General features: G+C 36.4%; 4 protein-coding genes across 6 annotated transcripts; all 4 read right to left on the bottom strand.

The window, feature by feature from the left end:
* Nucleotides 1-217: 217 nt before the first annotated feature.
* LOC116131207 (protein ESSENTIAL FOR POTEXVIRUS ACCUMULATION 1-like) lies at nt 218-7,959 on the bottom strand. The gene is made up of 11 exons (XM_031416852.1): nt 7,571-7,959; nt 7,127-7,186; nt 6,936-7,009; nt 5,610-6,455; nt 5,405-5,498; nt 5,167-5,325; nt 4,132-4,902; nt 1,837-4,042; nt 1,723-1,770; nt 1,005-1,144; nt 218-750 (listed from the first exon to the last, which is right to left on the bottom strand). The coding sequence occupies exons 1-11, from the start codon at nt 7,644-7,646 to the stop codon at nt 422-424; spliced, it is 4,803 nt and encodes a 1,600-aa protein (XP_031272712.1). The 5' UTR covers nt 7,647-7,959; the 3' UTR covers nt 218-421.
* Nucleotides 7,960-9,845: 1,886 nt separating this feature from the next.
* LOC116131206 (BAG family molecular chaperone regulator 6-like) lies at nt 9,846-10,916 on the bottom strand. The gene has a single exon (XM_031416850.1). The coding sequence runs from the start codon at nt 10,914-10,916 to the stop codon at nt 9,846-9,848; it is 1,071 nt and encodes a 356-aa protein (XP_031272710.1).
* A 493-nt stretch (nt 10,917-11,409) lies between these two features.
* On the bottom strand, nt 11,410-16,476 carry LOC116131188 (5-methylthioadenosine/S-adenosylhomocysteine deaminase-like). Of its 3 annotated transcripts, none has more exons than XR_004128229.1 (11): nt 15,985-16,476; nt 15,679-15,851; nt 15,407-15,565; nt 14,808-14,957; nt 14,151-14,294; nt 13,636-13,792; nt 13,089-13,261; nt 12,392-12,447; nt 12,187-12,313; nt 11,925-12,027; nt 11,579-11,616 (listed from the first exon to the last, which is right to left on the bottom strand). XR_004128229.1 is itself a non-coding variant. In XM_031416838.1 (10 exons), the coding sequence occupies exons 1-10, from the start codon at nt 16,196-16,198 to the stop codon at nt 11,527-11,529; spliced, it is 1,419 nt and encodes a 472-aa protein (XP_031272698.1). In that variant the 5' UTR covers nt 16,199-16,474; the 3' UTR covers nt 11,410-11,526. The 3 variants fall into 3 exon arrangements, 1 of the variants encoding a protein (XP_031272698.1); XR_004128228.1 differs by having other exon boundaries at nt 12,187-12,310; XM_031416838.1 differs by lacking the exon at nt 12,187-12,313 and having other exon boundaries at nt 11,410-11,616; nt 15,985-16,474.
* A 3,238-nt stretch (nt 16,477-19,714) lies between these two features.
* LOC116131261 lies at nt 19,715-20,887 on the bottom strand. The gene has a single exon (XM_031416922.1). The coding sequence runs from the start codon at nt 20,424-20,426 to the stop codon at nt 19,917-19,919; it is 510 nt and encodes a 169-aa protein (XP_031272782.1). The 5' UTR covers nt 20,427-20,887; the 3' UTR covers nt 19,715-19,916.
* Nucleotides 20,888-20,891: the final 4 nt, after the last annotated feature.

Here is a 20,891-nt window from a genome sequence, read left to right as displayed (position 1 = left end):
GCATTTTCTTACAACTTTCTTTCCAAAATTATCAAACAATTACAGATTAATCTTCTGTCCCAACTAGGTTTCAATTTCAAACATTTGCATAACCTTCTAAAAGTCCGGCAGTTTCAGAAGCCGAGAAGCAAATGTTAATTCTTATTTAAACTCGTATAAGTTCAGCCACGTGAAGTTAAAAAAAAAAAAAAAAATCACCGAATTTTCTACAAGATTCTACAAAGAAATGATCTTGCCTTGTAAAACTTGTTAGTCTATACAAGACTACTCTATGGATGTAAAAAATATCCTAGTCCTAGACCAGGAATCTTTCCTGTATCGAAATGAACATGTATACGGAAAAAAAAAATCAAATAATTTTCATCTCAACCTATACAACTAAGAAAAGGGGCATTACATGGAGACTACAAAATTATTTGGGCTAATCATCTAAGCGCTGGATTTCACCCATCATGATGCGATTACTTGTAACTTTAAAACCCAAGAGAGCAGGATCGATTTGCCTCCCTTTCTTTCCTTTCTTTTTACCACTTCGACCACCTTGTGTCCCATCTGGATCTGTCATCCCCATTGCCGCGTGGGCGTCTGGCGCAACATTTTTCTTTGTATTACTCTTCAACATGTCTATAAATGACGGCTCTGAAACATCAGCATCACTGCAGGATGAGGTGCGGCGAAACCTCATTTCTTTTTTCCCAGAAGTTATGTCTGAACCTTGGCTTACAGGATTTCCCCCGGGATCTTGCCTCCCTGCAATTTCACATATATAAATTATTTGCCAGTCTAATAAAAGAAATTAAATTCATGCACTTCAAATTCCGTCTCTACCCTCACCACTAAGAAAACAAAGCAAGCAGATCCTCTACATTTGCTTCAAGCAAAGTTACCAACTGCAGGGTACCATAAGTGACACGGGTTCCTGATTAAAAAATACCACTATCCCCCATCCCCTGTCCCTCCGGAAATCAAATACATAAATTAGGAAATTTAAAAGATATCAATACCATCCGTACTAGACGAAACTTTTCCTCTGATAGCTGGATTAGGGGTGAGATCAGATAATCCTTCCTGGGATGATGAAGCACGTGAGACTGGTGGACGTCTCAGCAAAATATTTTCTTGAATCCTGGATGCTACTAGCACCCTGTTAAAGAGAATCTCAAGGTAAGAAAAGCATTACAAAATAGGTTATAAATATTGTATTTATCCCAACAAGCAGGCCACACATAGGGTTAGCAGTATTCTAAAATGCCCAAATCCAGGGTAATGGATAGGATAAAGAAGATTGATCCGAATAAATGTCTGATATTGATCAGACATCATAGATGAAAGCATTGACATGATTAAAGGCATGTTCCAGTCCAGTCACCAAATAATTATGCTGTTTTCCATCCATGCTTCAAGCTCACACATCCATTAATTATACTTTCATAAATCATGACATAGGCATGAAAAATTATACAGTCCATCATAAAAAAGATCATGCATGCAATGGGATAACAAACTTGCTAACTTGGTAAACCCAGTACCAACTGCAATTTCACTGAGGTAAATATGTTAGGAAAGCTAATTAGTAACTATTTTCCAAAAGTGGCCTATCCATGTTCTTTAATACAGTTTCTCTAAAAGAGCATATCTTTACATTTTTTTTTTTTTTTTTTTTTGTGTAAATACTTTTTCCTACACCTCAGCAGCAAAGAAATTCAGAGAAATGATACTTACTTATCCTTGGAAATATCTTCGTTGAAAGAATCATAAAAACCTGTATCACTACCTAAAAATAGATTCAGAAAATATCAATATCACTCCAACAAAATGCAGGGCTATAGAATAAGCTAAAGGAGAAGAAAATTACCTGCAACATGTGAATTATGTCTGTTAAGAGGATTAGTTGGAATATCCACCCGATCTAAAGTAGCCAAACCTGCTTGCTTGGCCATTCCATCTTGAACTTCAAAAACGGAACCCTTAATCATATCTTCACTTTTGGACCCATGCTTCCTTGCATCCACATTGGAAAACTCTTTGTTTACAGAAGACTGACCAATCATGTTAGAATCAGTGTAAATTACCTGAGCACCTTCATTCACAACAGACAAGAATGGCTCTCCCTCGGAGAATGCTCCGGATTCAGGTCTTAACCATAATTTCTCACTGCTATCAAAACTGTTAGCCTGCTTGTCAGCTACATATACCTGCTGTGGGTCAGATGAATTAGAACCATAAGATCCTACGGTAAATGAATTGTTTGGACCAGCTTCTCGGTCTGAATGAATACTGAACGGGTGATTGGAAGAGCTTGACCCAGAGTAGATTCCAGATGGTGAACTCCTTCCAAAGGGTACAACATTCATATTCATGTCCAATGACTCAGCAGGGTGATGACCTGATCTCTTGTGGAGCAACTCCATCAACAATTGCCTTGACTTGTCATCATGGGACCTATCTGACATCCATAAACTTGGATCTTCAGAATCCATTTTAACTTCTGCCTCCCTTCTCTGCCGATCCGCATTAATGTGCAACTGTTGTATTCGAGATTCTACCCACTCATTCGCAAGCTGCCCATTGTTTTCAGCCCAGCGACCCTCCACTGCATCCAAATGTGAAGCATTGAACTGGTTCAAGGCTAAAGGGTGGTGAAGATTATGAGGGTGAATGCCAGAAGGAAATGTCCCTGCATGACCAGCAGATTGCATACGTGAGCTCAACTCCTTTACATCCAAACCATGATGATGAGCCATAGCATTAAGTGCATTCAAATTCATCCCTGAAGCACCAGCAGGCAAAGACAAGGACCGCTCAAATGACAGTGAGCCAGGCTCAAAAATTCCTTGCTGCAGCTGCTCTTGTAATGAAGGATTCCGTTCAAGCTGACCCAGCTGCTCCTCATGAGGTGGCCTCTGTTGCTGCTGGTAAATATCTAGTGGGCTAAACCCTGAGGAGTGAGCACCAGAAAGATTCCTAAGAAACTGATCAGGCTCATCAGCTGGCCAAATAGAATCAATATGTCTCCCTTCCTGCACATTGGTTCGTTGCCTTAATCCCATTGATAACTGTCTTGCTCGGATCTGGTCCTGAAGAATCTGATGCTCCAACGCTGGCATTTGTCCATGTTGAGCACGTAACATTAACTCAAACAGTTCTCTTTGATTATCTTGTGGTGGCATCTGACCCAATTTCATTTGCACAAGCTGATCTAAAGATGGAACAAAATGCTTTTGAGGATGATGAGACCGTTGCTGCATCTCATGTAAAAGGCGTTGCTCTAATAAAGCCTGATCGAGAACATTGTTTGCTCTTATTGGGTCAATATGTGAGTGCCCAAGGGCAGGATCAGGCATTTGACCATGCATCAACCGCTCAAAAAGCACCTGTCGAGCTTGTGATTGCTGTCGCTCCTGCAAAAGCTTTTGTTGTTGATGAAACTGCTGCTGTTGCTGCAATTGATGATGTTGAAGTTCAAGCTGACGCTGTTGTTGCAGATGAAGGGTCAAGAAATGTTCCATATCTGGAGCTGGATGGTTTGCCAACTGTTGTTGATGAATCAGATTCTGATTTGGCAACTGTTCTAAAACTGATTCATTCAGGCGTGTATGAGGAAACATATTTCGCTGTTGGAGCTGCTGTTGCTGCAATTGTTTAGACAAAAGCTGCTCTGCTAGATCAAAATGGTTGGATTCCTGTTCCATGCGTCGCATATGGTGAGCAGCCATAGGATCTTGATACACAATGGGGTCAGCAAGTATGTTTTTTCTATAAATATCCGACTGCGTCTCTGCAGCAAGAGTTGGATCAGCCATCGCACCGTATGGAGCAGTCCTTCCCACACCAGACGGCACATTTGTAGGTCTTGTGTGAGTTCCTTCAAGCTCCGACCACAGCAAGCCAAAAGGATGCAACTTATTATCATTCTGAATTGCAATGCCAGAATCTATCAACTCAGTTGGACGAGAGGGCTGGACACTAGTATCATGAATGTTCCCAGAAGACTTTACAATAGGATATCCAGTATTCCCTGTTCTTCCTGGAAACAAGATTTCTGGAGCAAGTAAAAATCAACCAATTAGCATGGGCTTTAGGGAAAAAACAACCAAACAAACCAAAATATCAATGTACATATATACAAACCTTCATCTTGTACAGCAAAATCTTGAATGCTTTGACCTTCAGAATGGAGCAATTGTAAAGGAGCTTCAAGCTCTGATAATCCTGACTGCAGATGTTGAGTTGAGAGATTGTCAAACTCAGGCAAAGGTTGGTTCATGTCATTTACCAAGGATGAACCTGTAATTGCTGAAACAGGAGCAGACACAGGTAAAGCAGCCTCTAAATTTCCTCCCAAAGAGTCAAATTTTTCCAGCTCAGAATTTGGATCGTTAGAACTGACATTCCTATCTTTATCCTTCAGATGTTGCCACACCTCACCCAAACTTTGGAAAGGTGTTCCTTCAGGAGCATCAGCCAGGCGAACAGGTAAGTCTGTCCCAAAAAAACCTTGTTCAAACCATGAAAGAATGTCTGCACCAAGAAATGGTCCCTGAGTTGCCCCTTGAGGATCAATGTAGTACAAAATTTGTTGCTCTGGTGGAGTACCCCTTGATAAGTCTTTCCCCATACTCCCCAACACTTGCATATTGCTACCCTGTTTTTGCTCAGATGATGCTGTATCCAACAGAGAGCTTGAATCATCAGGAAGCTTGGATCTGACGTCAAAAGCAGCAGAGTCAATGTTATCAAACTGAGGCTGTTTATTCAAAGTTGAATCCTCCATTTGCCAATTTTCACCATAATGATAAGCACCATCAATGGCTATGGCACTGCTAACACCATTGCTTTTTGAGAGAGTTGAGAACCTTCCATCCAAGTCTGATTTATGTTCTTCATAATTAACCTCTCTTCCTGAAATAGTACACATCCAATTACTTTCAGTTGCATACATGTACAAATAACCTTGTTTCAACAGTACGGGTACCAACTAACTTAACTGGTAAGGTCTCTCATACTCAAATTAAATCTTACTCAGACCAAAGTTGGGAATTTGGCTTCAGTTTAAGATAGTGAGTATAATGGAGAATTATATATATATATATATATATATATAACATTTCTCGAACAAGATCTATATAAGCCTATTTTCAAGAACTACACCAAAATATTACTCACCGTCTGCCACAGTCACATGTAAACCATAATCCTTCAAGGTACCATTGTCATCAAATTGATATGCAACATTTCCAGCTTCCCGCAATGTCTGAACAGTTTCATCAATATCTGCAGGGAGGACACCCTTCTTTCCCTCAGTGGATTCCAAGTCTTCAGGACCTAGCCAAGGGACAGGTTGGTTGTCTCAAACAACAAGTGCAGAAAATTGGAGTAAATCAACAAAAAAAATAAAAAATACCTGAGGCAAAATCAGTTGATCTCCCCTGTCTCAGTGAGTTGAATACCACCCCACTATTTGTGATCTTTCCCTTCCATATATCACCAAGGACAGCCTGCCAGCATCCAGTAATCAAAAGTGAGGCACAAAAAAATTAATTAATTGAAAACTTTTTATTGGAAAATTAACAAATCACATATCCGACTAGTAAATCTTTAGTCTTTACCTCCTCTTCCCTGTCAGGGGCAACAAAAGCCAATGGTTCAATTAAAGCTCCTTGAGTAATAGGGGATAATTCCTCCATTTCACTGGGCATGGTAGCAAAAGATAGATCAGACTTTTGCCTACGATAAATGTCAAGAAGCTTCCCCCTAGGGTAGCAAAAAGTTTCAGCTAAGAGGCCAGATTTCCCTAAGGCACTTTCACTTTGGTATGGATGAGCAGCACCAATGGGGCCTATAGACGAAGCCCTCCCAATAACATTTGACCTTCCTCGTCCAATAGTAAACCCCACATTTGAACCCTCCATTCGTCCTCTCTCAAGTCCAAATCCAGGCGCAGCACGGTATGAACTAGAACCAGCAGAATGAGGATCCATTCTATGGCGAGGTCTCCATTTATCCCGAGCATCTGTGTCACGCTCGGAAGCTGAGCGGTTGCTACTTACAAAAGATTGATTGTCAGTGTGAGCATCTTCCTTCTCCTTCTCCACATCTGTTCTCTTCTCGGTTCGGGTTTCCTTCTCTTTGTCTTCCGGACCCCACCTAGAAGACCATTTGCTATCGCGCCGTGTGTTACCATCATGCCATCGGTCAGAAGACGATAAAGCTCTATTGTCAGCTGTATCTCTAGAAGAAACACTGTCATTACGACGGTCTACTTTCCTGCGATCTCTTCTACCACCAAGTAAGCCAGTTTCTCTTTCCTCTTCACGCCAGCGGCGGCTACTGTCACCATCTGTAACACTCCTCCTCCAGTCCTTTTTGTCCTCAGATCCTTCCAAACGCCAGCTCTCCTTCAGGTTGGAATCAGTGGAGTTTCCAAGAGAGACAGAAGTTGGAGCACGCACATCCTGTCATTCAAAAAAAAGAAAAAGAACTCCAGAAAAATGTTCCAACTAGAAATAACGTCTCCTGACACAACTAAGGCACCTATAATTATAAGCTGGAACTTAAATTGGTGGATTACCATAAATATTGAAGTGTGATTATTTAGAATGTCCATAATTTCTCTGAACAACTGGAAGTGAATGCACAGTAACAAATTACATATATTATATTTAGATGTGCTAAATTATTATTAATATACTCCTTCATAAATGACACTACGTAAATGTCAAAAATGAATACATACACACACATGGCAAACTCAATTAAATTGGGAAAACACCAAAACTAGCAATTTCAGGAAAGAAAAAAATAAAAAGAACCTCATAACAATTAATCAAATCTAGATGATTGATAAGTGAATCTGTCAACCGTAAAAGATGCAATTGATAAAGTATTGGCTAATAAGTTATAATATAGAGATTCCACTGCCAACAAATACGTACCATCTTGGTTTCACTTGGTTTAGCATAAAGCCACTGGGGAGACAATGGAATACTGCTTTCTGACGTCAAATGATCTGCAGTTCATTAATCAATCAACCAACCAGATTACTCACACAAAATAGAAAAACACATAAATGACAATGAGCACAAAATGAAAGATATATAAACAGATAAGATCAAACGTGTTCCACCTTTGGAATCATCAAGTATCCCCAAATGGACCTTATCCTCATTTCCCCCTGATGCACCCCCTGGAAATAAACGACAAGCACAAAAATGATACACAACTTAGGTTTTTTATCCACTAAACAATCGAGCTAATATACCATAACAATCATCAGTGAAACAAGATATTTTCCGATTTACTTTATAGAAATTCAAATGCTGAAGTCCTCAATGCCAGATGCCAATGTGACATTTAAAAAAAAAAAAAAAAAATCATAATCCAAAAAAATCTCAAATTCAAATCAATCAACCAATAAAAAAAATTATAAAAAAAAAAAAAAACCTAACGAATTAATTATTGCTAAGTTCAGAAACAGAAAATTAAATGGAGATCAACGAATAAAAACGTTGGCATTAACTATAAATTCGAGATTGCGATTAATCGAATGAAATGAAAAATAGAAGAATACCTTTTGGAGTCCAGGGACGATCGGAGGGTTTAGAGGAGAGGAGATCGTCGGGTGGATCGTACTTGCCTTCAGCCATCGAATACAGTAATAACGATCGAAAGAAGAAACACAACAAAAAAAAAAAAAAAAACAGAGCGAGAGAGAAAGAGAGGCAGGCAATGATAGGAGTAACAAAGCAAATAGAGAAAACAAGTGAAGGAGAAGAGACGGGATTCAATAGGAAGGTTGTATGTATTTGTGCGTATTAAATGGTTCAAGTCTTTTTTTTTTTTGCAAAGAGTTTCGAATTTTTTGTCCAAGAGCGAAGGGAGAGGGAGAGAATAGACGGGATTAGATAGATTGAGAGAGAGAGAGAGGAAGAAAAGGGTAAAGACTAAAGAGGGTTTGGGTGGTCAGAACAGCTAAATCAATTAATCATAAATCTATGAATCATAAATCCATGAATCAAAATCAATCAATAAATCTACCTTCATACTGTTTTAATTTAAAATCGGTTGGGATTTAGGTTTGCGCTACACAATTGCCCTTCCATTTATTATAATTAAAAAAAGAATTTAATAAAAATATGAGAGATAAAACATTTTTGAAGAAATTATGGATTAATTTTGAATTTAAATATTAATCAAGAAAAGGAAATATTTTAGTAATATATTAGGGTTAAACATTTAAAGAGCTAAACTAAGCTCATTTTAAGTAAGGCAATAACGGGAAAGTCCTATGACTTATTGTCTAGAGCAATTCTACAATTATGTAACCTTATATAGATATTTAATAAAGTTCAAAAAATCAGTGAAGAGAAAACAAAAATGACAAAACGAATGACCTGTTTTTTCTTTGGGCTGTTTGCCAAAATTATGGGCGGCCCCATTTTGAAGGGCCTCCCGGGCCCAGGCTCCGTATCATTCCGGGTTAGAAATCTCCTTTATGTATGTAATCACTAATCACAACTTAAATTAGAAGCACCAATTTTACATGTCTAGCATACAATGCAGCGAAATCAGACCGTCTTGCTCCATGAAAACAAGAGAATGTTGATTTTTTTTTTTTTTTTTTTTTGGTGACTGGACAAGTTGCGTGTACCTCAACTAATCTCTTTTACCTTGAAATTAACGATTAGATAAATCCATCGGACCGCTCGAATATTACATTCAAGAGTCTCTATCGCCCCACCCAGTCACTCAAGGAGATACCTTTTGGCAGGCTACTATATCTGTAAAATGCAAAAATACTATTGTTGTCATGAACATTATAGTAGTCCAATGCTAACTTGGGTGTTCCTACACCAGTTTTGTGGATGGAAGTAACGCTGTCCTTCCAAATTCAGAAAAATTCTCTTAAGTATTGGGAGAATCTAGCCGCAAAACACACCATATTTGACGAGTCAAGAATGGCAAGCCTCGTAGATGATAAGAGGATACTGGAGCAGAAGAAGTAGAACAGTTGCAGGCAAATTTAAGTTTTCCTATCGTGTGTCAAGAGAATTTCTTGCAACTTTTTACATCAATTGATGAAAAAAAGGATTCTCAAAAGCCAAGTATAGATGAATATAAAGTGCTCATCAACAACTACAAGATTTGTACTACAAAGAAGATAGAAGAAGCAGCAGATAAAAGTTTAGTTTTAACAAGAAGCCTCCCAAAATTTACGTGGGTTGAATATCCAAACTAGTGAAGCCTGCCCGCGAACCAAAAGAACATTCTTCATCTCTAAACTCATGCTACGCCGAAGTTCTAGGTTCCAAGTTCATAGCAGGGACGACGATTGGAACAACCTCATCCGAGATTTATATACAATTCACAAAGATTAGGGAGACATTTTCTAGATATAATCCATGATGAAAGATGAATGAAATGGATTACCTCCAATGACATAAACTTCAGGCAACTTTTCTAATGACATTCCCCTATATTTCTACCCCCTGTTTGATATTTCCAGAACATATTTATCTTGCCATACTGCTCGGTAGGAAGAAAAGGTAGAAGGTTGACAGACATTAAGAATAAATATCATGCCCTTATCCAACCTCCATGTAACTGGTATTTCTTTTTGTTACTATTCTTTTCTATTAATTCTCAATCACAGTCAAATTGAAATCGAACCATGTGATCATAATCTTCATCCTTTCCAAGTAACACGTATTTAATCCACAACAGAATATCAGAGTTAAGCAAGGGGAACTTCTTATTACTTACAAACATAAAAAACATAGTAAAAGAAACACATCAACATCAACTTCTAATGGAATTTACAAAATACAAATAATCCTTAAAACTCTCTATCTTTTGCCGCATTTCTTGTTATCCGGTGACGTTTCGCAGCTATCAACCGTCCCAGAATTTCTCTTCTTCTTCCTCCTCAACCTCTCACACACAAAAGCCTTCTCCAGCTGCTCAACCCTATGTGATAACGAGTTTAACAACTTCGTCTGCTTTTCATTCCTCTCGAATAACTGCGCCATCATATCCATCATCTTCTCATTGTCTTCTATCATCCTCTCCAACAGCTCTCTGTTCCTCGTATTCTCATCTCCTGTTCTATTTTCTTTTCCATTCACTTCCCTATCTTCTGCTTCTTGTGTTTCAACGGCATCGTTTTCTTCCTTCAATGATGAATTAACATCTTCTTCACACGCTTCGATCAAACTCTGAGGATTTGCAGAGGAATCGGACTGTGACTCAGTCTGATTCGTTCCTACACTCTCTTCCAAATAATCACTCGCCGGTGTCTTCACCTCACAATTTTCAACCACCTCTCGGTCTAAGTCATCGCTTCGATTGTCGACAACTCTTTTATTTTCTTCATCATCCACAAGTTCCGCATCGTCTTGCACTGAACCATCACGATTTCCACCATCTTTTGCACACTCCATCACCGTCTCATCAATAGCTTCAATAATCTGTTCAGCGTGATCCAATTCCACATCAGCATTACCAGAAACTATGGCGTCAACTAGTTCTTGCAGTGATATTGCTTTCTTAATAACCGCTTTTCTACAATCCCTAACTCCCGAATCAACGCCTCTCACCGAATCCAACTTAAAGAGCAAATTCATCAAAATCTCATTAACTCTTAATCGCTCCTTTGCGTCGCTTTTAATCCAATCGACAGTGTCTTTCTCTGAAATCCGCTTCTCGATCTCCTCAACTTTCTTTCTTATCTCCACGATCTTCTTCACGCTTTTTCTCACAAGGAAACCTCTGAACACCTTCTGGATCTTCACGGCCGAACCGGATCTATCCACGCGCTGCTCCGAACCGACGTAGTGGACCGGTATTTCTCTGACAATCGGCGCTTGACGAGGGCGAGAAGGCAAATTCCAGAAGCTTCCGTAAAACGGAGTATCCATTATCTCGTCAGAGAATATAGAAACAAAAAAATTCTTTGATCTGAAATGCTTTCCTGATTTTGTATTTTTGTTTTGGTTGTGTTGAGAGATATGTTTTGTGCTCGAGATTTATAAGGTATTCTTTGTTGTGCTTGAAAGTTCCAGAAGATGCAGGGAGGGAAGATATTTTTGGATAAAGGGCCTGACCGTTTTATGTTCTAGAGTAGTGGAGATTCTTCTTTAATTTTAGCGCGGGAGTAGGACCGTGCGGTTTATTGAAATTGGATCATCTGCTCCGCACCCTAAAGTCTTAAGCTGCTTCCTCAACATATTGTATGACGTATATGGGATTCGGTAATCATCTGACGTAAGTTTTCAATTTCAATAGTGGATTTTTCTCTCCCTTCCAAAATCAGCTACGATTACGAATACGATGTTAAATTTAATTAAATAACCATTTTTATCACAAACTCTTTTTTTTTACTAAACACAAATAAATATCATGCACTGAGAAGGCCATGTAATCAAATACTGAACTGTATGACAGACAAATTACATAATTAATTTACATTTCAAATAAAATAACAACAAGAAGCATTTGTTATTACGAGATTGTCCAAGTCGATAACGGTCAGAGAACATTCATCCTGTTTGGCAATGTAATGCCCGCCCTTTTCAAAAGTTCGGTGGAAGCTTGTTTTGCCGCTGAAATAATTGCTCTCTGTCCCATAAAAATTAACATCCATTAGTAAGCCTAGAACATAAGGTATACAACAGTAACTTTTGGTAAAATATGTATGAATACAGATCGATTGGAAACGGTAAATGTTAATATAATGGTTCAGAAATTGCATGTACTACAGCGCCCAAGCTTCCAATTAGAGCATGTGGCAATGTCATGGAATCCATCAAATTGATGATAATGTACTTAAATCTACAATTAACTAAAATGCATAAGCATGATTTTAACTTGAAAGGCATCAACTGGAATATCAAAAAGAGAAGCAAAAGAAATGCACAGCACAATACCTCATCTACACTCAAGATTTTCTTATCCTTCATAATCCACTGGCCATTGCACATCACAGAGACAACATTCTCTGTTCGCATGCAATACACAAGACTTGTAATCCTGCAATAGGTGAAGCAAAAAATGAATCCAACTAATGTAATTTACTAACTGGCTAGGTTGTAGAGAATGAATAGATAAATCATTACAAGAAATTTTGCCAGTGAATAGTAGGAAAAGAATCTGTAGAGAATAGTTATATGGCCAATGATTAATCCTTACAAATTTGGAATTCTACTGACAAGTCATAACACAGAATAACTTCTGAAGTCCCATAAAGTCATCATCAGATGAGGTTGATCACCAAAGTCACATTGAGTATTTGTTTAAAGAGACAGAAGAACGTCTTCTTCGGAATATGGAGAAGTACAATAATGGATCAGTTAAAATTCATGTCATGAAATGAAATGACAGCATAGTTACATACCAGTCGTGAACAGGAACCATCGACCAAGAGAAAGGATCAACCACAACCATATCGGCCTACCAAATCAGAAGGCACATATCAGTAAGCCTCTTTTAGCAAAAGCATGCAGAAGGACTACTAATCAGTATCCAACAGAGAATATGACCTAAACATTGTTCATTTATAAAATATGTGTTCTAGCAGCTAAATTCATTATTTGTCAAATTTTTTCATTACAAAAAGAAACTGTTCTCCAAAATGCTGCTTCTACTCTTTTCACCTCTTTTTCTTTCTGATTTTTCAATTCTGCAAAGTTTATTTAGATTGTCAAATAAACTTTTTGTTTCAGCAACCTGCGGATACGCTATATAAAAAAAATTTCTGCTGCTCACAAGTTTCTTTCCTTTTGGTTTGGTAGTTGATGGACACATATCGTTGCACACTAATTAAAAATGAAATAAAATTCTGTTCTTTCCTGCATCAGATAGTCCAGCATAGCTGACATGGTATATTTGACACACTCCAGCAATTCCTTTTACAAGTTAAATATTTTCAGAACTTGTTTAGAAAATATTCTCAAGAGGAGACACAAAGTAGAAAATTCAGAAGGCCAAACTCTAAAGTTGTACCTCCATAAAGAATTAAACACTGCATTACCCTATTCAGCACATTAGAGACACAAAGAAGATAAACCAATCTAACACAGTAGTAATCTAACCTTTTTCCCAATCTCAAGCGACCCTATTTCATTGTCCCATAGAACTGATTTTGCACCATTTATTGTCGCCATTCTGAGAACTGTTTCAGCAGGGAGAGCTGTTGGATCGGTTGTTCCATTTGCAAAAACTTCTCTTCCTTTATTAATCAAAGAAGCTAGATACATCTCATCAACTGCAAAAAGGTAAATCCACAGATAAATTTTTTAAGCAATTACCAACCCAAAGCATTCTTGCACTTGAGAAAATTTTTGAAACAACTTTTTTTTTCCCCTTACATAACTAACCAGTACTTAAACCATTTCCACTGAGTTATTGGTTGCTCAATAAGACCCAAAGAATATGACAGTACCTCTACTGCTCTACAAGAACACTCTGAGTTTTTCTGCTTATGTGTTTAGAAATTTATGCATGTTATATTTTTGTACTTTTTAAAGGTGTAAACTACAAAGTGTGTCCAGGATATGCATGCAAAGCAAGCCAACACCCTAGTGGTATGGTATTACCAAATACAGAAGAAGAATGAGAATAACAAAGCAAGGAACAGACCAATGCTCATCCTATTGTTTGATGGTGCCCCATCTGTTCCCAAGGAAACACAGATGTCAGCCTTAAGCATCTCCTTTATAGGTGCAAACCCTAGCATACGCATTGCAGCAGCAGGGCAGTGAGATACTTTGACACCAGTCCTTGAGAGGAAACCAATCTGAAGATAACATGATGACAACTATCATATATTATTGTCATGGTTCATCACAAGTAGCGAGTGAATAACGTATCACACATCAAATATCTATTCACATATACAGTCACAATAAAAATAAAAATCTCCAGTTTGTACATACACTTGCTTCCTGAAGGAACCATTGGACCCAAATCCAATTCACATTTAAGTGTGAACTCAGTTAATGTACTTGTCATGTCAATCAAGCACAAACAGAAATGATTTTTTTGCAGAAAAGTTAATAAACTGATTTTATCTAAAGCTGGTGCATTGATGAAAAAATTGCGCACAATAGAAAAAATTTCCAAACCTGCAACACTAACTATGAGCAACAATTTACCTCAGTGCTGTTTACCCAAACGGTATGGGCCGAAAGCAAGTTGTTTTGCAGGAATCCTATCTTGTCCAAATATGTAACTGTTCCATGAACAACCTCTCGAGTATCCATCACAAGTTGATTCTCATAGGGTATCTCTGCAACATGCTTAACACTGAAAAAGTCAGCCAATCTATTTTGGAAACAGAATCTTTTGGACTCTGTTCATCCTACTTTTATACAGAAATTCCCGTGCTTAGGCTGAATAAATTCAAAGTGAAGAAGGAAATAAGGATATAACTCCTATATTTTTTTCCGAAAAGAAGAAAGAAAGGCTCTCACAGTAATTCAATACTACGTCTTCAAGTTCATTTCTAACATTTTTATCCAGTACCATATGAAGTCCACATTGCATTAGATGCCATGTCTCCATATCTTATAATTTCAAATAGAAATGATAAATTACTAAAATGACTAAATGGACAAATTAAAATGATGAACACTCTACACCACACTCTTTCAGGTTCCATCCTATCACCTATACCTGCATGGACAGCAATGTTTTAACAATATACTAAAAAGAAGATTTCAGCATGCATCAGAACAACATAATTTGAATCCTCAGAAACATGTACAATCTTCATCTGCAACTGACAGAGAACAAAAGGAAGAGCTCAGTACCATGTGGATTCCAGTTTTCAGTTCTCTAGCTGTATCTCTTGTTTTAAGTAGCAAAGCGTCAGTTGAATTCATGACTTGCCTAATCCCAAGCCATACTCTAATGCGCTCATCAGCTGTATTATGGTGCTTCTCGTAAAGCTGCTTCTGAGACTGCATCCGTGAAGTAAGAAAATTAGCTTCAGTCATATAAAAATTGCTCAAGTCATAAAACTAATTATTCAATCAGATGAAAATGTAACATCTGTCTGTGTAAACAATTAAGTAGGTATAAAATTTCTAAACACAAGCTTCTCAGGGCTAGCCATAGCTACATTAAAGCACATATAAAACGAGACAGCACACTGTACAATCCATTCTTTAACTGAAAAACTCCTCTTGAGATCCAAAAGCATAAAAATCTTCAGTTAAATCCAGAATGCAAGATATCTAAGTACAATTTAACTTAAGCTCACAAAAGAATCTTAAAGCACAAAATGGATTACCTCCATAAATCCATGAAGTTGATATAACTGTGAGTGGTTATATATAAAGCACATAACATTATTGAATCATACTTAAACTTTCAAGCATTCTACGGAAAATACCAAATTATGAACAACCTGAATACAATCATCAGTAGTTCGAGCCGCCCAAGAAGCAGGTAAACCCTCACCGGAGTCCATCGTTGACTGGACTAAACATGCGCGTATACCCAGTAACTCAACTGCTTTAGCCATTCCAGTTACATGCTGCCCTCCTGCTTCAGCAAAACACGTTACCTATTTCCCAAAATTGCCAACCACCATCACTTACATCGAAACAACCTGTAAAGAAACTCTCATATAGAAAAAAAAAAAAAAAAAAAAAAGCAGCGTTTTCTCTTATGTCTTACACCAGAGTGAATGAGTTCAATTCCGCAGAGTAAAGTGGAGATGTAAGAATCTTCTTCGGTCATGTTAGATTCATAAGGCCAGATTCGATCGTGTAACCAGGTCATCAAATCCACGTCATCAGCTATCCCTCTTGCTAGTTGTTGAGATGTGTGAACGTGAGTATTAATCAATCCTATCATAAACAACCATAATTTGAATATTAACACTAATAAGAGTAAATGCTTTCATTCCGAAAACACTTCACTTTCTTTCAGAAACAAAAACTGATTCATGTTAATTGGTTCCGACAGAGATGTACAGATTACCAGGAAGTAGGATTCGGCCGTGAAGATCGACGAGTTGATCGGTCAACGAGGAAAACTGTCGAAGAATATCGGCAGATTGACCAATGGCTTTGATTTGATCTCGTGCAATAAAAACGCCTCCGTTTCGAAATACTCTGCTTTCGTTGTCCATTGTGACTATCACCGCGTTATGGAGTATCATCGTTGAGCTAGCGTTGCCGCTCTTCGTCTCCATCTCTTGCTCCAGTAAGCACTGACTCTTTACTGTTTGACTCAATAACTGTTACTGACTCGACACGACAACAGTCAAGCCCCGATCAGGCTCAGAAATGCCACTAAAATGATAAAACGCACCGTTTTGCCTTCCGAGAGGGAAAAAGAGAGATTTATTTATTTAATTAATTTTAACTAAAATAAAAATTCAGGTTTTAACAGTGGGTAAAGTTCCCGTAAACAAACCTAAGGCCCAAGGGGTTGGCGTTCCGGCCGAAGGGATTTGTTCACGGGAGGACAACATTTTCCTACCCACAAAACGGTATTTTATTTCAAAATGATACTTTATAAGTTTCAAAATGATATTTTCTATGTTAGTCAAATTCGGTTAATATTTGATTAAAAAAATAAAAATATCTTTAAAAATTTTATTTTTTAATTAGTTTATTATAAATTAAAATTTAGTTAAGTCAAAGTCTTTATTTAATTATTTATTAGTTTAAGTTGATTATTTATTAATTCAAATATAAGGATATATTTTTTTTCTTTGTTTATTTAATTAATTAGAAATATTGATATTTTATGTTAACTAATAAAAATGAAAAGCATTATAAATTTAGTTGATTATTAAATAATAGTTATAAGATATGATGACATTATAAATAAATAAATATTAAAGTCATTTAATTTTAAACAATTCCATAGCATCAATATTTTTTCTTTTTTGACTTTTTAATATTTAACTTTTTGGCTAATTAGAAAATAATAAAATTTTATATAGTCAAATATTTAAAGGCATTTTCATATTTTCAGTAAAATATTAATATTAATAGAAAATATAACATAACCTAGCGAATAGTTGGAAAATGTTATTTTGAAACTTGAAGGGTGGAAAAGTGTCATTTCGCCAAACCTTGGGTTGTGGTTTACCTGATTTTTAGGCTTATAGGGTGTTTAATAAATTTTGGGGATTAGTCCTTTGAATTTATAAGGTGTTTAATGAATCTTGAAAATTAATCATTTGGACTTGTAAGGTGTTTAATAAATTTCGAGAATTAATTAAAATATGTATAAACTAATTTGAACACTCCGATTAAAAAAAAAAAAAAGTTCTCATAAACATTATAATAATTATTTAATAAACTCATTATGTAATGTGGGTCCAATTTTAAAATCAGATTAATTTAATAAAACAGAGGAATTGAGATAGGTGAAATCCAAATTTGGTTTCTTAACTGCTTGCGGGTTTTTTTTTTTCTACTAGTTTTGAGATGTTCTAAAATAATTACTTGCTAGATTTTATATGTACTAGTTTTAATTGGCTCAAAAACTTCCCAAAATTAGTATAGTATATTTTTTAGATGTTTATAAAACCCCCCAAATCAGAGTGTTTTGGTTACTTTTAAAATTTTATTCCATAACAAAACTATCCTAATTATATTTAAAAATAAAAGTTTAATCATATTATTTGCATCTCTAACCATATTAAATATAAAATAATTTTAAGCAATCATTAAAAAAATTATTAAAATCTCATTTGTAAATGTTTTATTGGAGAAGTGGAGTTATAATCTTTCAATTATCGTGCTAAGAATAACAAAGAATGATAAAGAGACTTTATCACTTTTGAAGTTATAAAATACTAGTTGGAGTTTGAGTATTTTTATAGAGTATTTTTATGAGTTTATATATAAATTTTATCATTTTAAAAACTATTAAAACTGCTAAAAAATAAATTCGTAAACATAAATTAAATGTTTTAAAAACCATTACTAAAAAACCCCTTAAAATCTCCCAAGCAGAACCTGCAGCAAAACAGATTGGAAAAATGTTAAGACTACGTAACATTGTCCAATTTCACCTACTCCTTGGAAGTGGTTTCATTTGTCTTATGCTCATCCAAATCATGATTCATGTCCACTCTTAATTGGTCCAACAAGATTTAGTTTTACTTCTGTTACCACAAAACTATTTCATATCTTTATCTGATCCAACGTCGTTTTTGGGGCTGCAGTGATCTAATGCAGACTCTTCGTCTTTATTTTATGATTGTTAGAACAGAGGGACGAGCGAAACAGAAAAAACTTGGCGGCTTTATAATGATAAAGATGTGTTGATTACTTTATTTTATGACTTCTTTCTTGGAAGGTTACAATAAAGGAGAAATGTGGTTCATTCACTGAATTTAATCCATGTTTTTAAAAAAGTTGCCCCTTTTTACAATTGAATTATGTGCGGATTCGAAAGTTTCAAACATTATGAAAACGACGTCGATGCACTCAGGTTGGCACCCCACCATCTTTTGTTAGTCAAAATAGGTGCACAAGGTATCAAAGTCACACTCTGACGACCCAATCAGTGAGGCACACTCACCTAAAGTACCAGGAAGGTCCACCAACGTCTGTCTTATGCTTCAAAGTGAAATTGTAATTGGAAATAGATCTTTATATTGATATGGCAATATGGATTATGGACTGAGTAATCTCTGCATATCCTTAGAAAAATGAGAATCGATCTAGGGGAGGAAGAAGCATGATGCATATCTAAATGATAACGAAGCGGAAAATGATAGGTTATTATCTATAAATTAATTAAATAATTTAAGTTTAGTCGTCCAACTAATTTAGATTGTAGAATTGTTTGAGTGAGTGTAGCATGCGTGCTAGTGACATACCTCGCTACATATTTTAAACAGTAAACGACTATTTCCCACCCAAGGTTTGCCTTAACCGACACTTTTCCACTCAAAAAATTTTAAAATACCACTTTCTCATCCAAAGTTTATATTTTGTTAATACCCAAACTTGATTCTGACGATACAAATTTTCTCTGTCACCATCATTTAAACCTTTGATCTCTTCTCTATAAAACTCGTTTTACTCTAGTGCCTGATTTCTTACTGATTTCGATAGTAAATATTCAATCAGTCGTCACCATTCGATCCACCGGCCTCTATTACACAAAACACCTTTTACACTGGCTCTTGGTAACTCACCAAACGTTGGCTGAGAAAGTGGTATGAAACTTTTTAGGTGGGAAAAAGTCGTTTACTCTATTTTAAATTAATTTCTATTAAATTAAATATCAAGTAGAGAAGAAATGAAATGAAATAAATGGGTGTATGTATGGTCTATTATTCTATTCCAATACAAAGAGGGTGATGACAAAATATAACCAACTTGCATGTAGTATCAAAACTTCTATTAGCCTCATGGATCTTATCTTATGAACTTCAAATCAACATGCATGAGCCATGATGGAGATTCTTAGCCAGAAAGGTATCAACCATGATGTAACATATGCATAGAACTTTAATTTAATAAGTCTCTTTCATCGCAATGCTTTCACACAACCACACTCTTTAATCAATCAGTGATTGATTAACAGCAACTTGTTATATTATTGTTAATAATGCAGAATTAATTAACATTATAATAAGATCAACTACCGCCTTTTTCGCATAATTAAAAAAGATAATTAATTAATTATAAATTAAACCAAAACCAAAACCAACCGTATTTTGAGATAGTCAACTCCATCATAACAAAATAGAACTTCTTCATAACAGTAGAGTGTTCATAATCTTACAAAGATAGAGCTTTGGATTCGGATATTATTACTATCCTTTACTACTGTACATGATTATTGATTATTGTAGATAATCTCAGGCACGTTCTCAAACGGAGGAATTAAAACTAAGTAAACACAAGTACTAGAAAAAGCTAATAAAATTTGATTGATTAGATTTGGTTTATGGGGATCATCCGAGACGGGCTGAGGAGGCGATAAGAGCTATGGCTCCTGGGGAAGGTACAACCTTGACGAATCTCATCTTTGTCTGCATCCATTGCTAATAAAACCTTGCAAAATACGTCAACTTTGCATGGAAGAACGAGAGGGCCTTCACTGTTGAATCCATATTCTGATTCAGCTTCTTCCAGGAGCAACTTGAAAAGTGGGTGATTTACATACTCGGTTTTGATGACAAATCTTTGTTTTTGTGGCCCAACGTAGACAGAGAAGCAGCCTTCAGGAGCCACTCGACGCTTTCTTGGACGCTTTTGATGATGATCTCCGTCATAATCAAACGAGGTTGCAGAGGCATCCATGCGTGGCCATGATTTGCTCTTCACTGTGAGACCTGGAACTGAACGTTTAAGTTTACTGCTACGCCCGATTGATTTGCATCTCTCCCATGTCTTGACGATCAAATTGCCTTTCTTCCCTTTTCCTTTACTCATCACATCCATCGTAGTTAAGGCAAGAAATTAAGATATAAACAGAAAACTAATTGGGATGTTGGGATAAATTAAAAACCACACAACGCCTTTGACGATTGATGAAGAATTTATGAAAGAAAACAAGACTTGATTCAATAATTAACAGATGAAAAAGAAAATGAAGCAAAAGGATCGTGTTAACCTCTGTCATAAACCATATAAAACATGAACTTAATCCTCGGCCTCATTGTGTTACTCATATATTCCGAATCAAAAAAAGTAAAATCTGAAATCATGCAAGAGGGAGATGGAAAGGAAGAACCCAGAAGTTAACAGAGAAATAGGTGAAACAGATAGTTTTATAAAGCGGAGTTGAATGATTCAAAGCGAAATAGCCATTTAAGGGAGGGAGATGCAGAAGAGGAGAATATATAAAAACGGAATGACTGCTTCACAGTTGACAGGATATGCGATCTCAACTGCATAGCATATGTA

The sequence above is a fragment of the Pistacia vera genome, unplaced genomic scaffold (assembly GCF_008641045.1).
Source record: "Pistacia vera cultivar Batoury unplaced genomic scaffold, PisVer_v2 Contig230, whole genome shotgun sequence".
NCBI classification, from domain to species: domain Eukaryota; kingdom Viridiplantae; phylum Streptophyta; class Magnoliopsida; order Sapindales; family Anacardiaceae; genus Pistacia; species Pistacia vera.
The sequence above is the reverse complement of the archived record's forward strand: the minus strand, read 5'-3'. Positions and strand labels throughout refer to the sequence as shown.

What these genes read in the sequence shown, in the direction of transcription:
- LOC116131207 (XM_031416852.1), bottom strand. Translation starts at nt 7,646, where the DNA reads ATGGCTGAAGGCAAGTACGATCCACCCGACGATCTCCTCTCCTCTAAA. An exon ending in CCCCTGACAGGGAAGAGGAG is followed by an intron (nt 5,499 to 5,609) that starts GTAAAGACTAAA and finishes GGATGCTGGCAG; the next exon opens with GCTGTCCTTGGTGATATATG. An exon ending in ATCAACTGATTTTGCCTCAG is followed by an intron (nt 5,326 to 5,404) that starts GTATTTTTTATT and finishes TCCCTTGGCTAG; the next exon opens with GTCCTGAAGACTTGGAATCC.
- LOC116131188 (XM_031416838.1), bottom strand. Translation starts at nt 16,198, where the DNA reads ATGGAGACGAAGAGCGGCAACGCTAGCTCAACGATGATACTCCATAAC. An exon ending in CGGCCGAATCCTACTTCCTG is followed by an intron (nt 15,852 to 15,984) that starts GTAATCTGTACA and finishes TGTTTATGATAG; the next exon opens with GATTGATTAATACTCACGTT. An exon ending in AAACAATAGGATGAGCATTG is followed by an intron (nt 13,262 to 13,635) that starts GTCTGTTCCTTG and finishes ACCTTTTTGCAG; the next exon opens with TTGATGAGATGTATCTAGCT.
- LOC116131261 (XM_031416922.1), bottom strand. Translation starts at nt 20,426, where the DNA reads ATGGATGTGATGAGTAAAGGAAAAGGGAAGAAAGGCAATTTGATCGTC.
- LOC116131206 (XM_031416850.1), bottom strand. Translation starts at nt 10,916, where the DNA reads ATGGATACTCCGTTTTACGGAAGCTTCTGGAATTTGCCTTCTCGCCCT.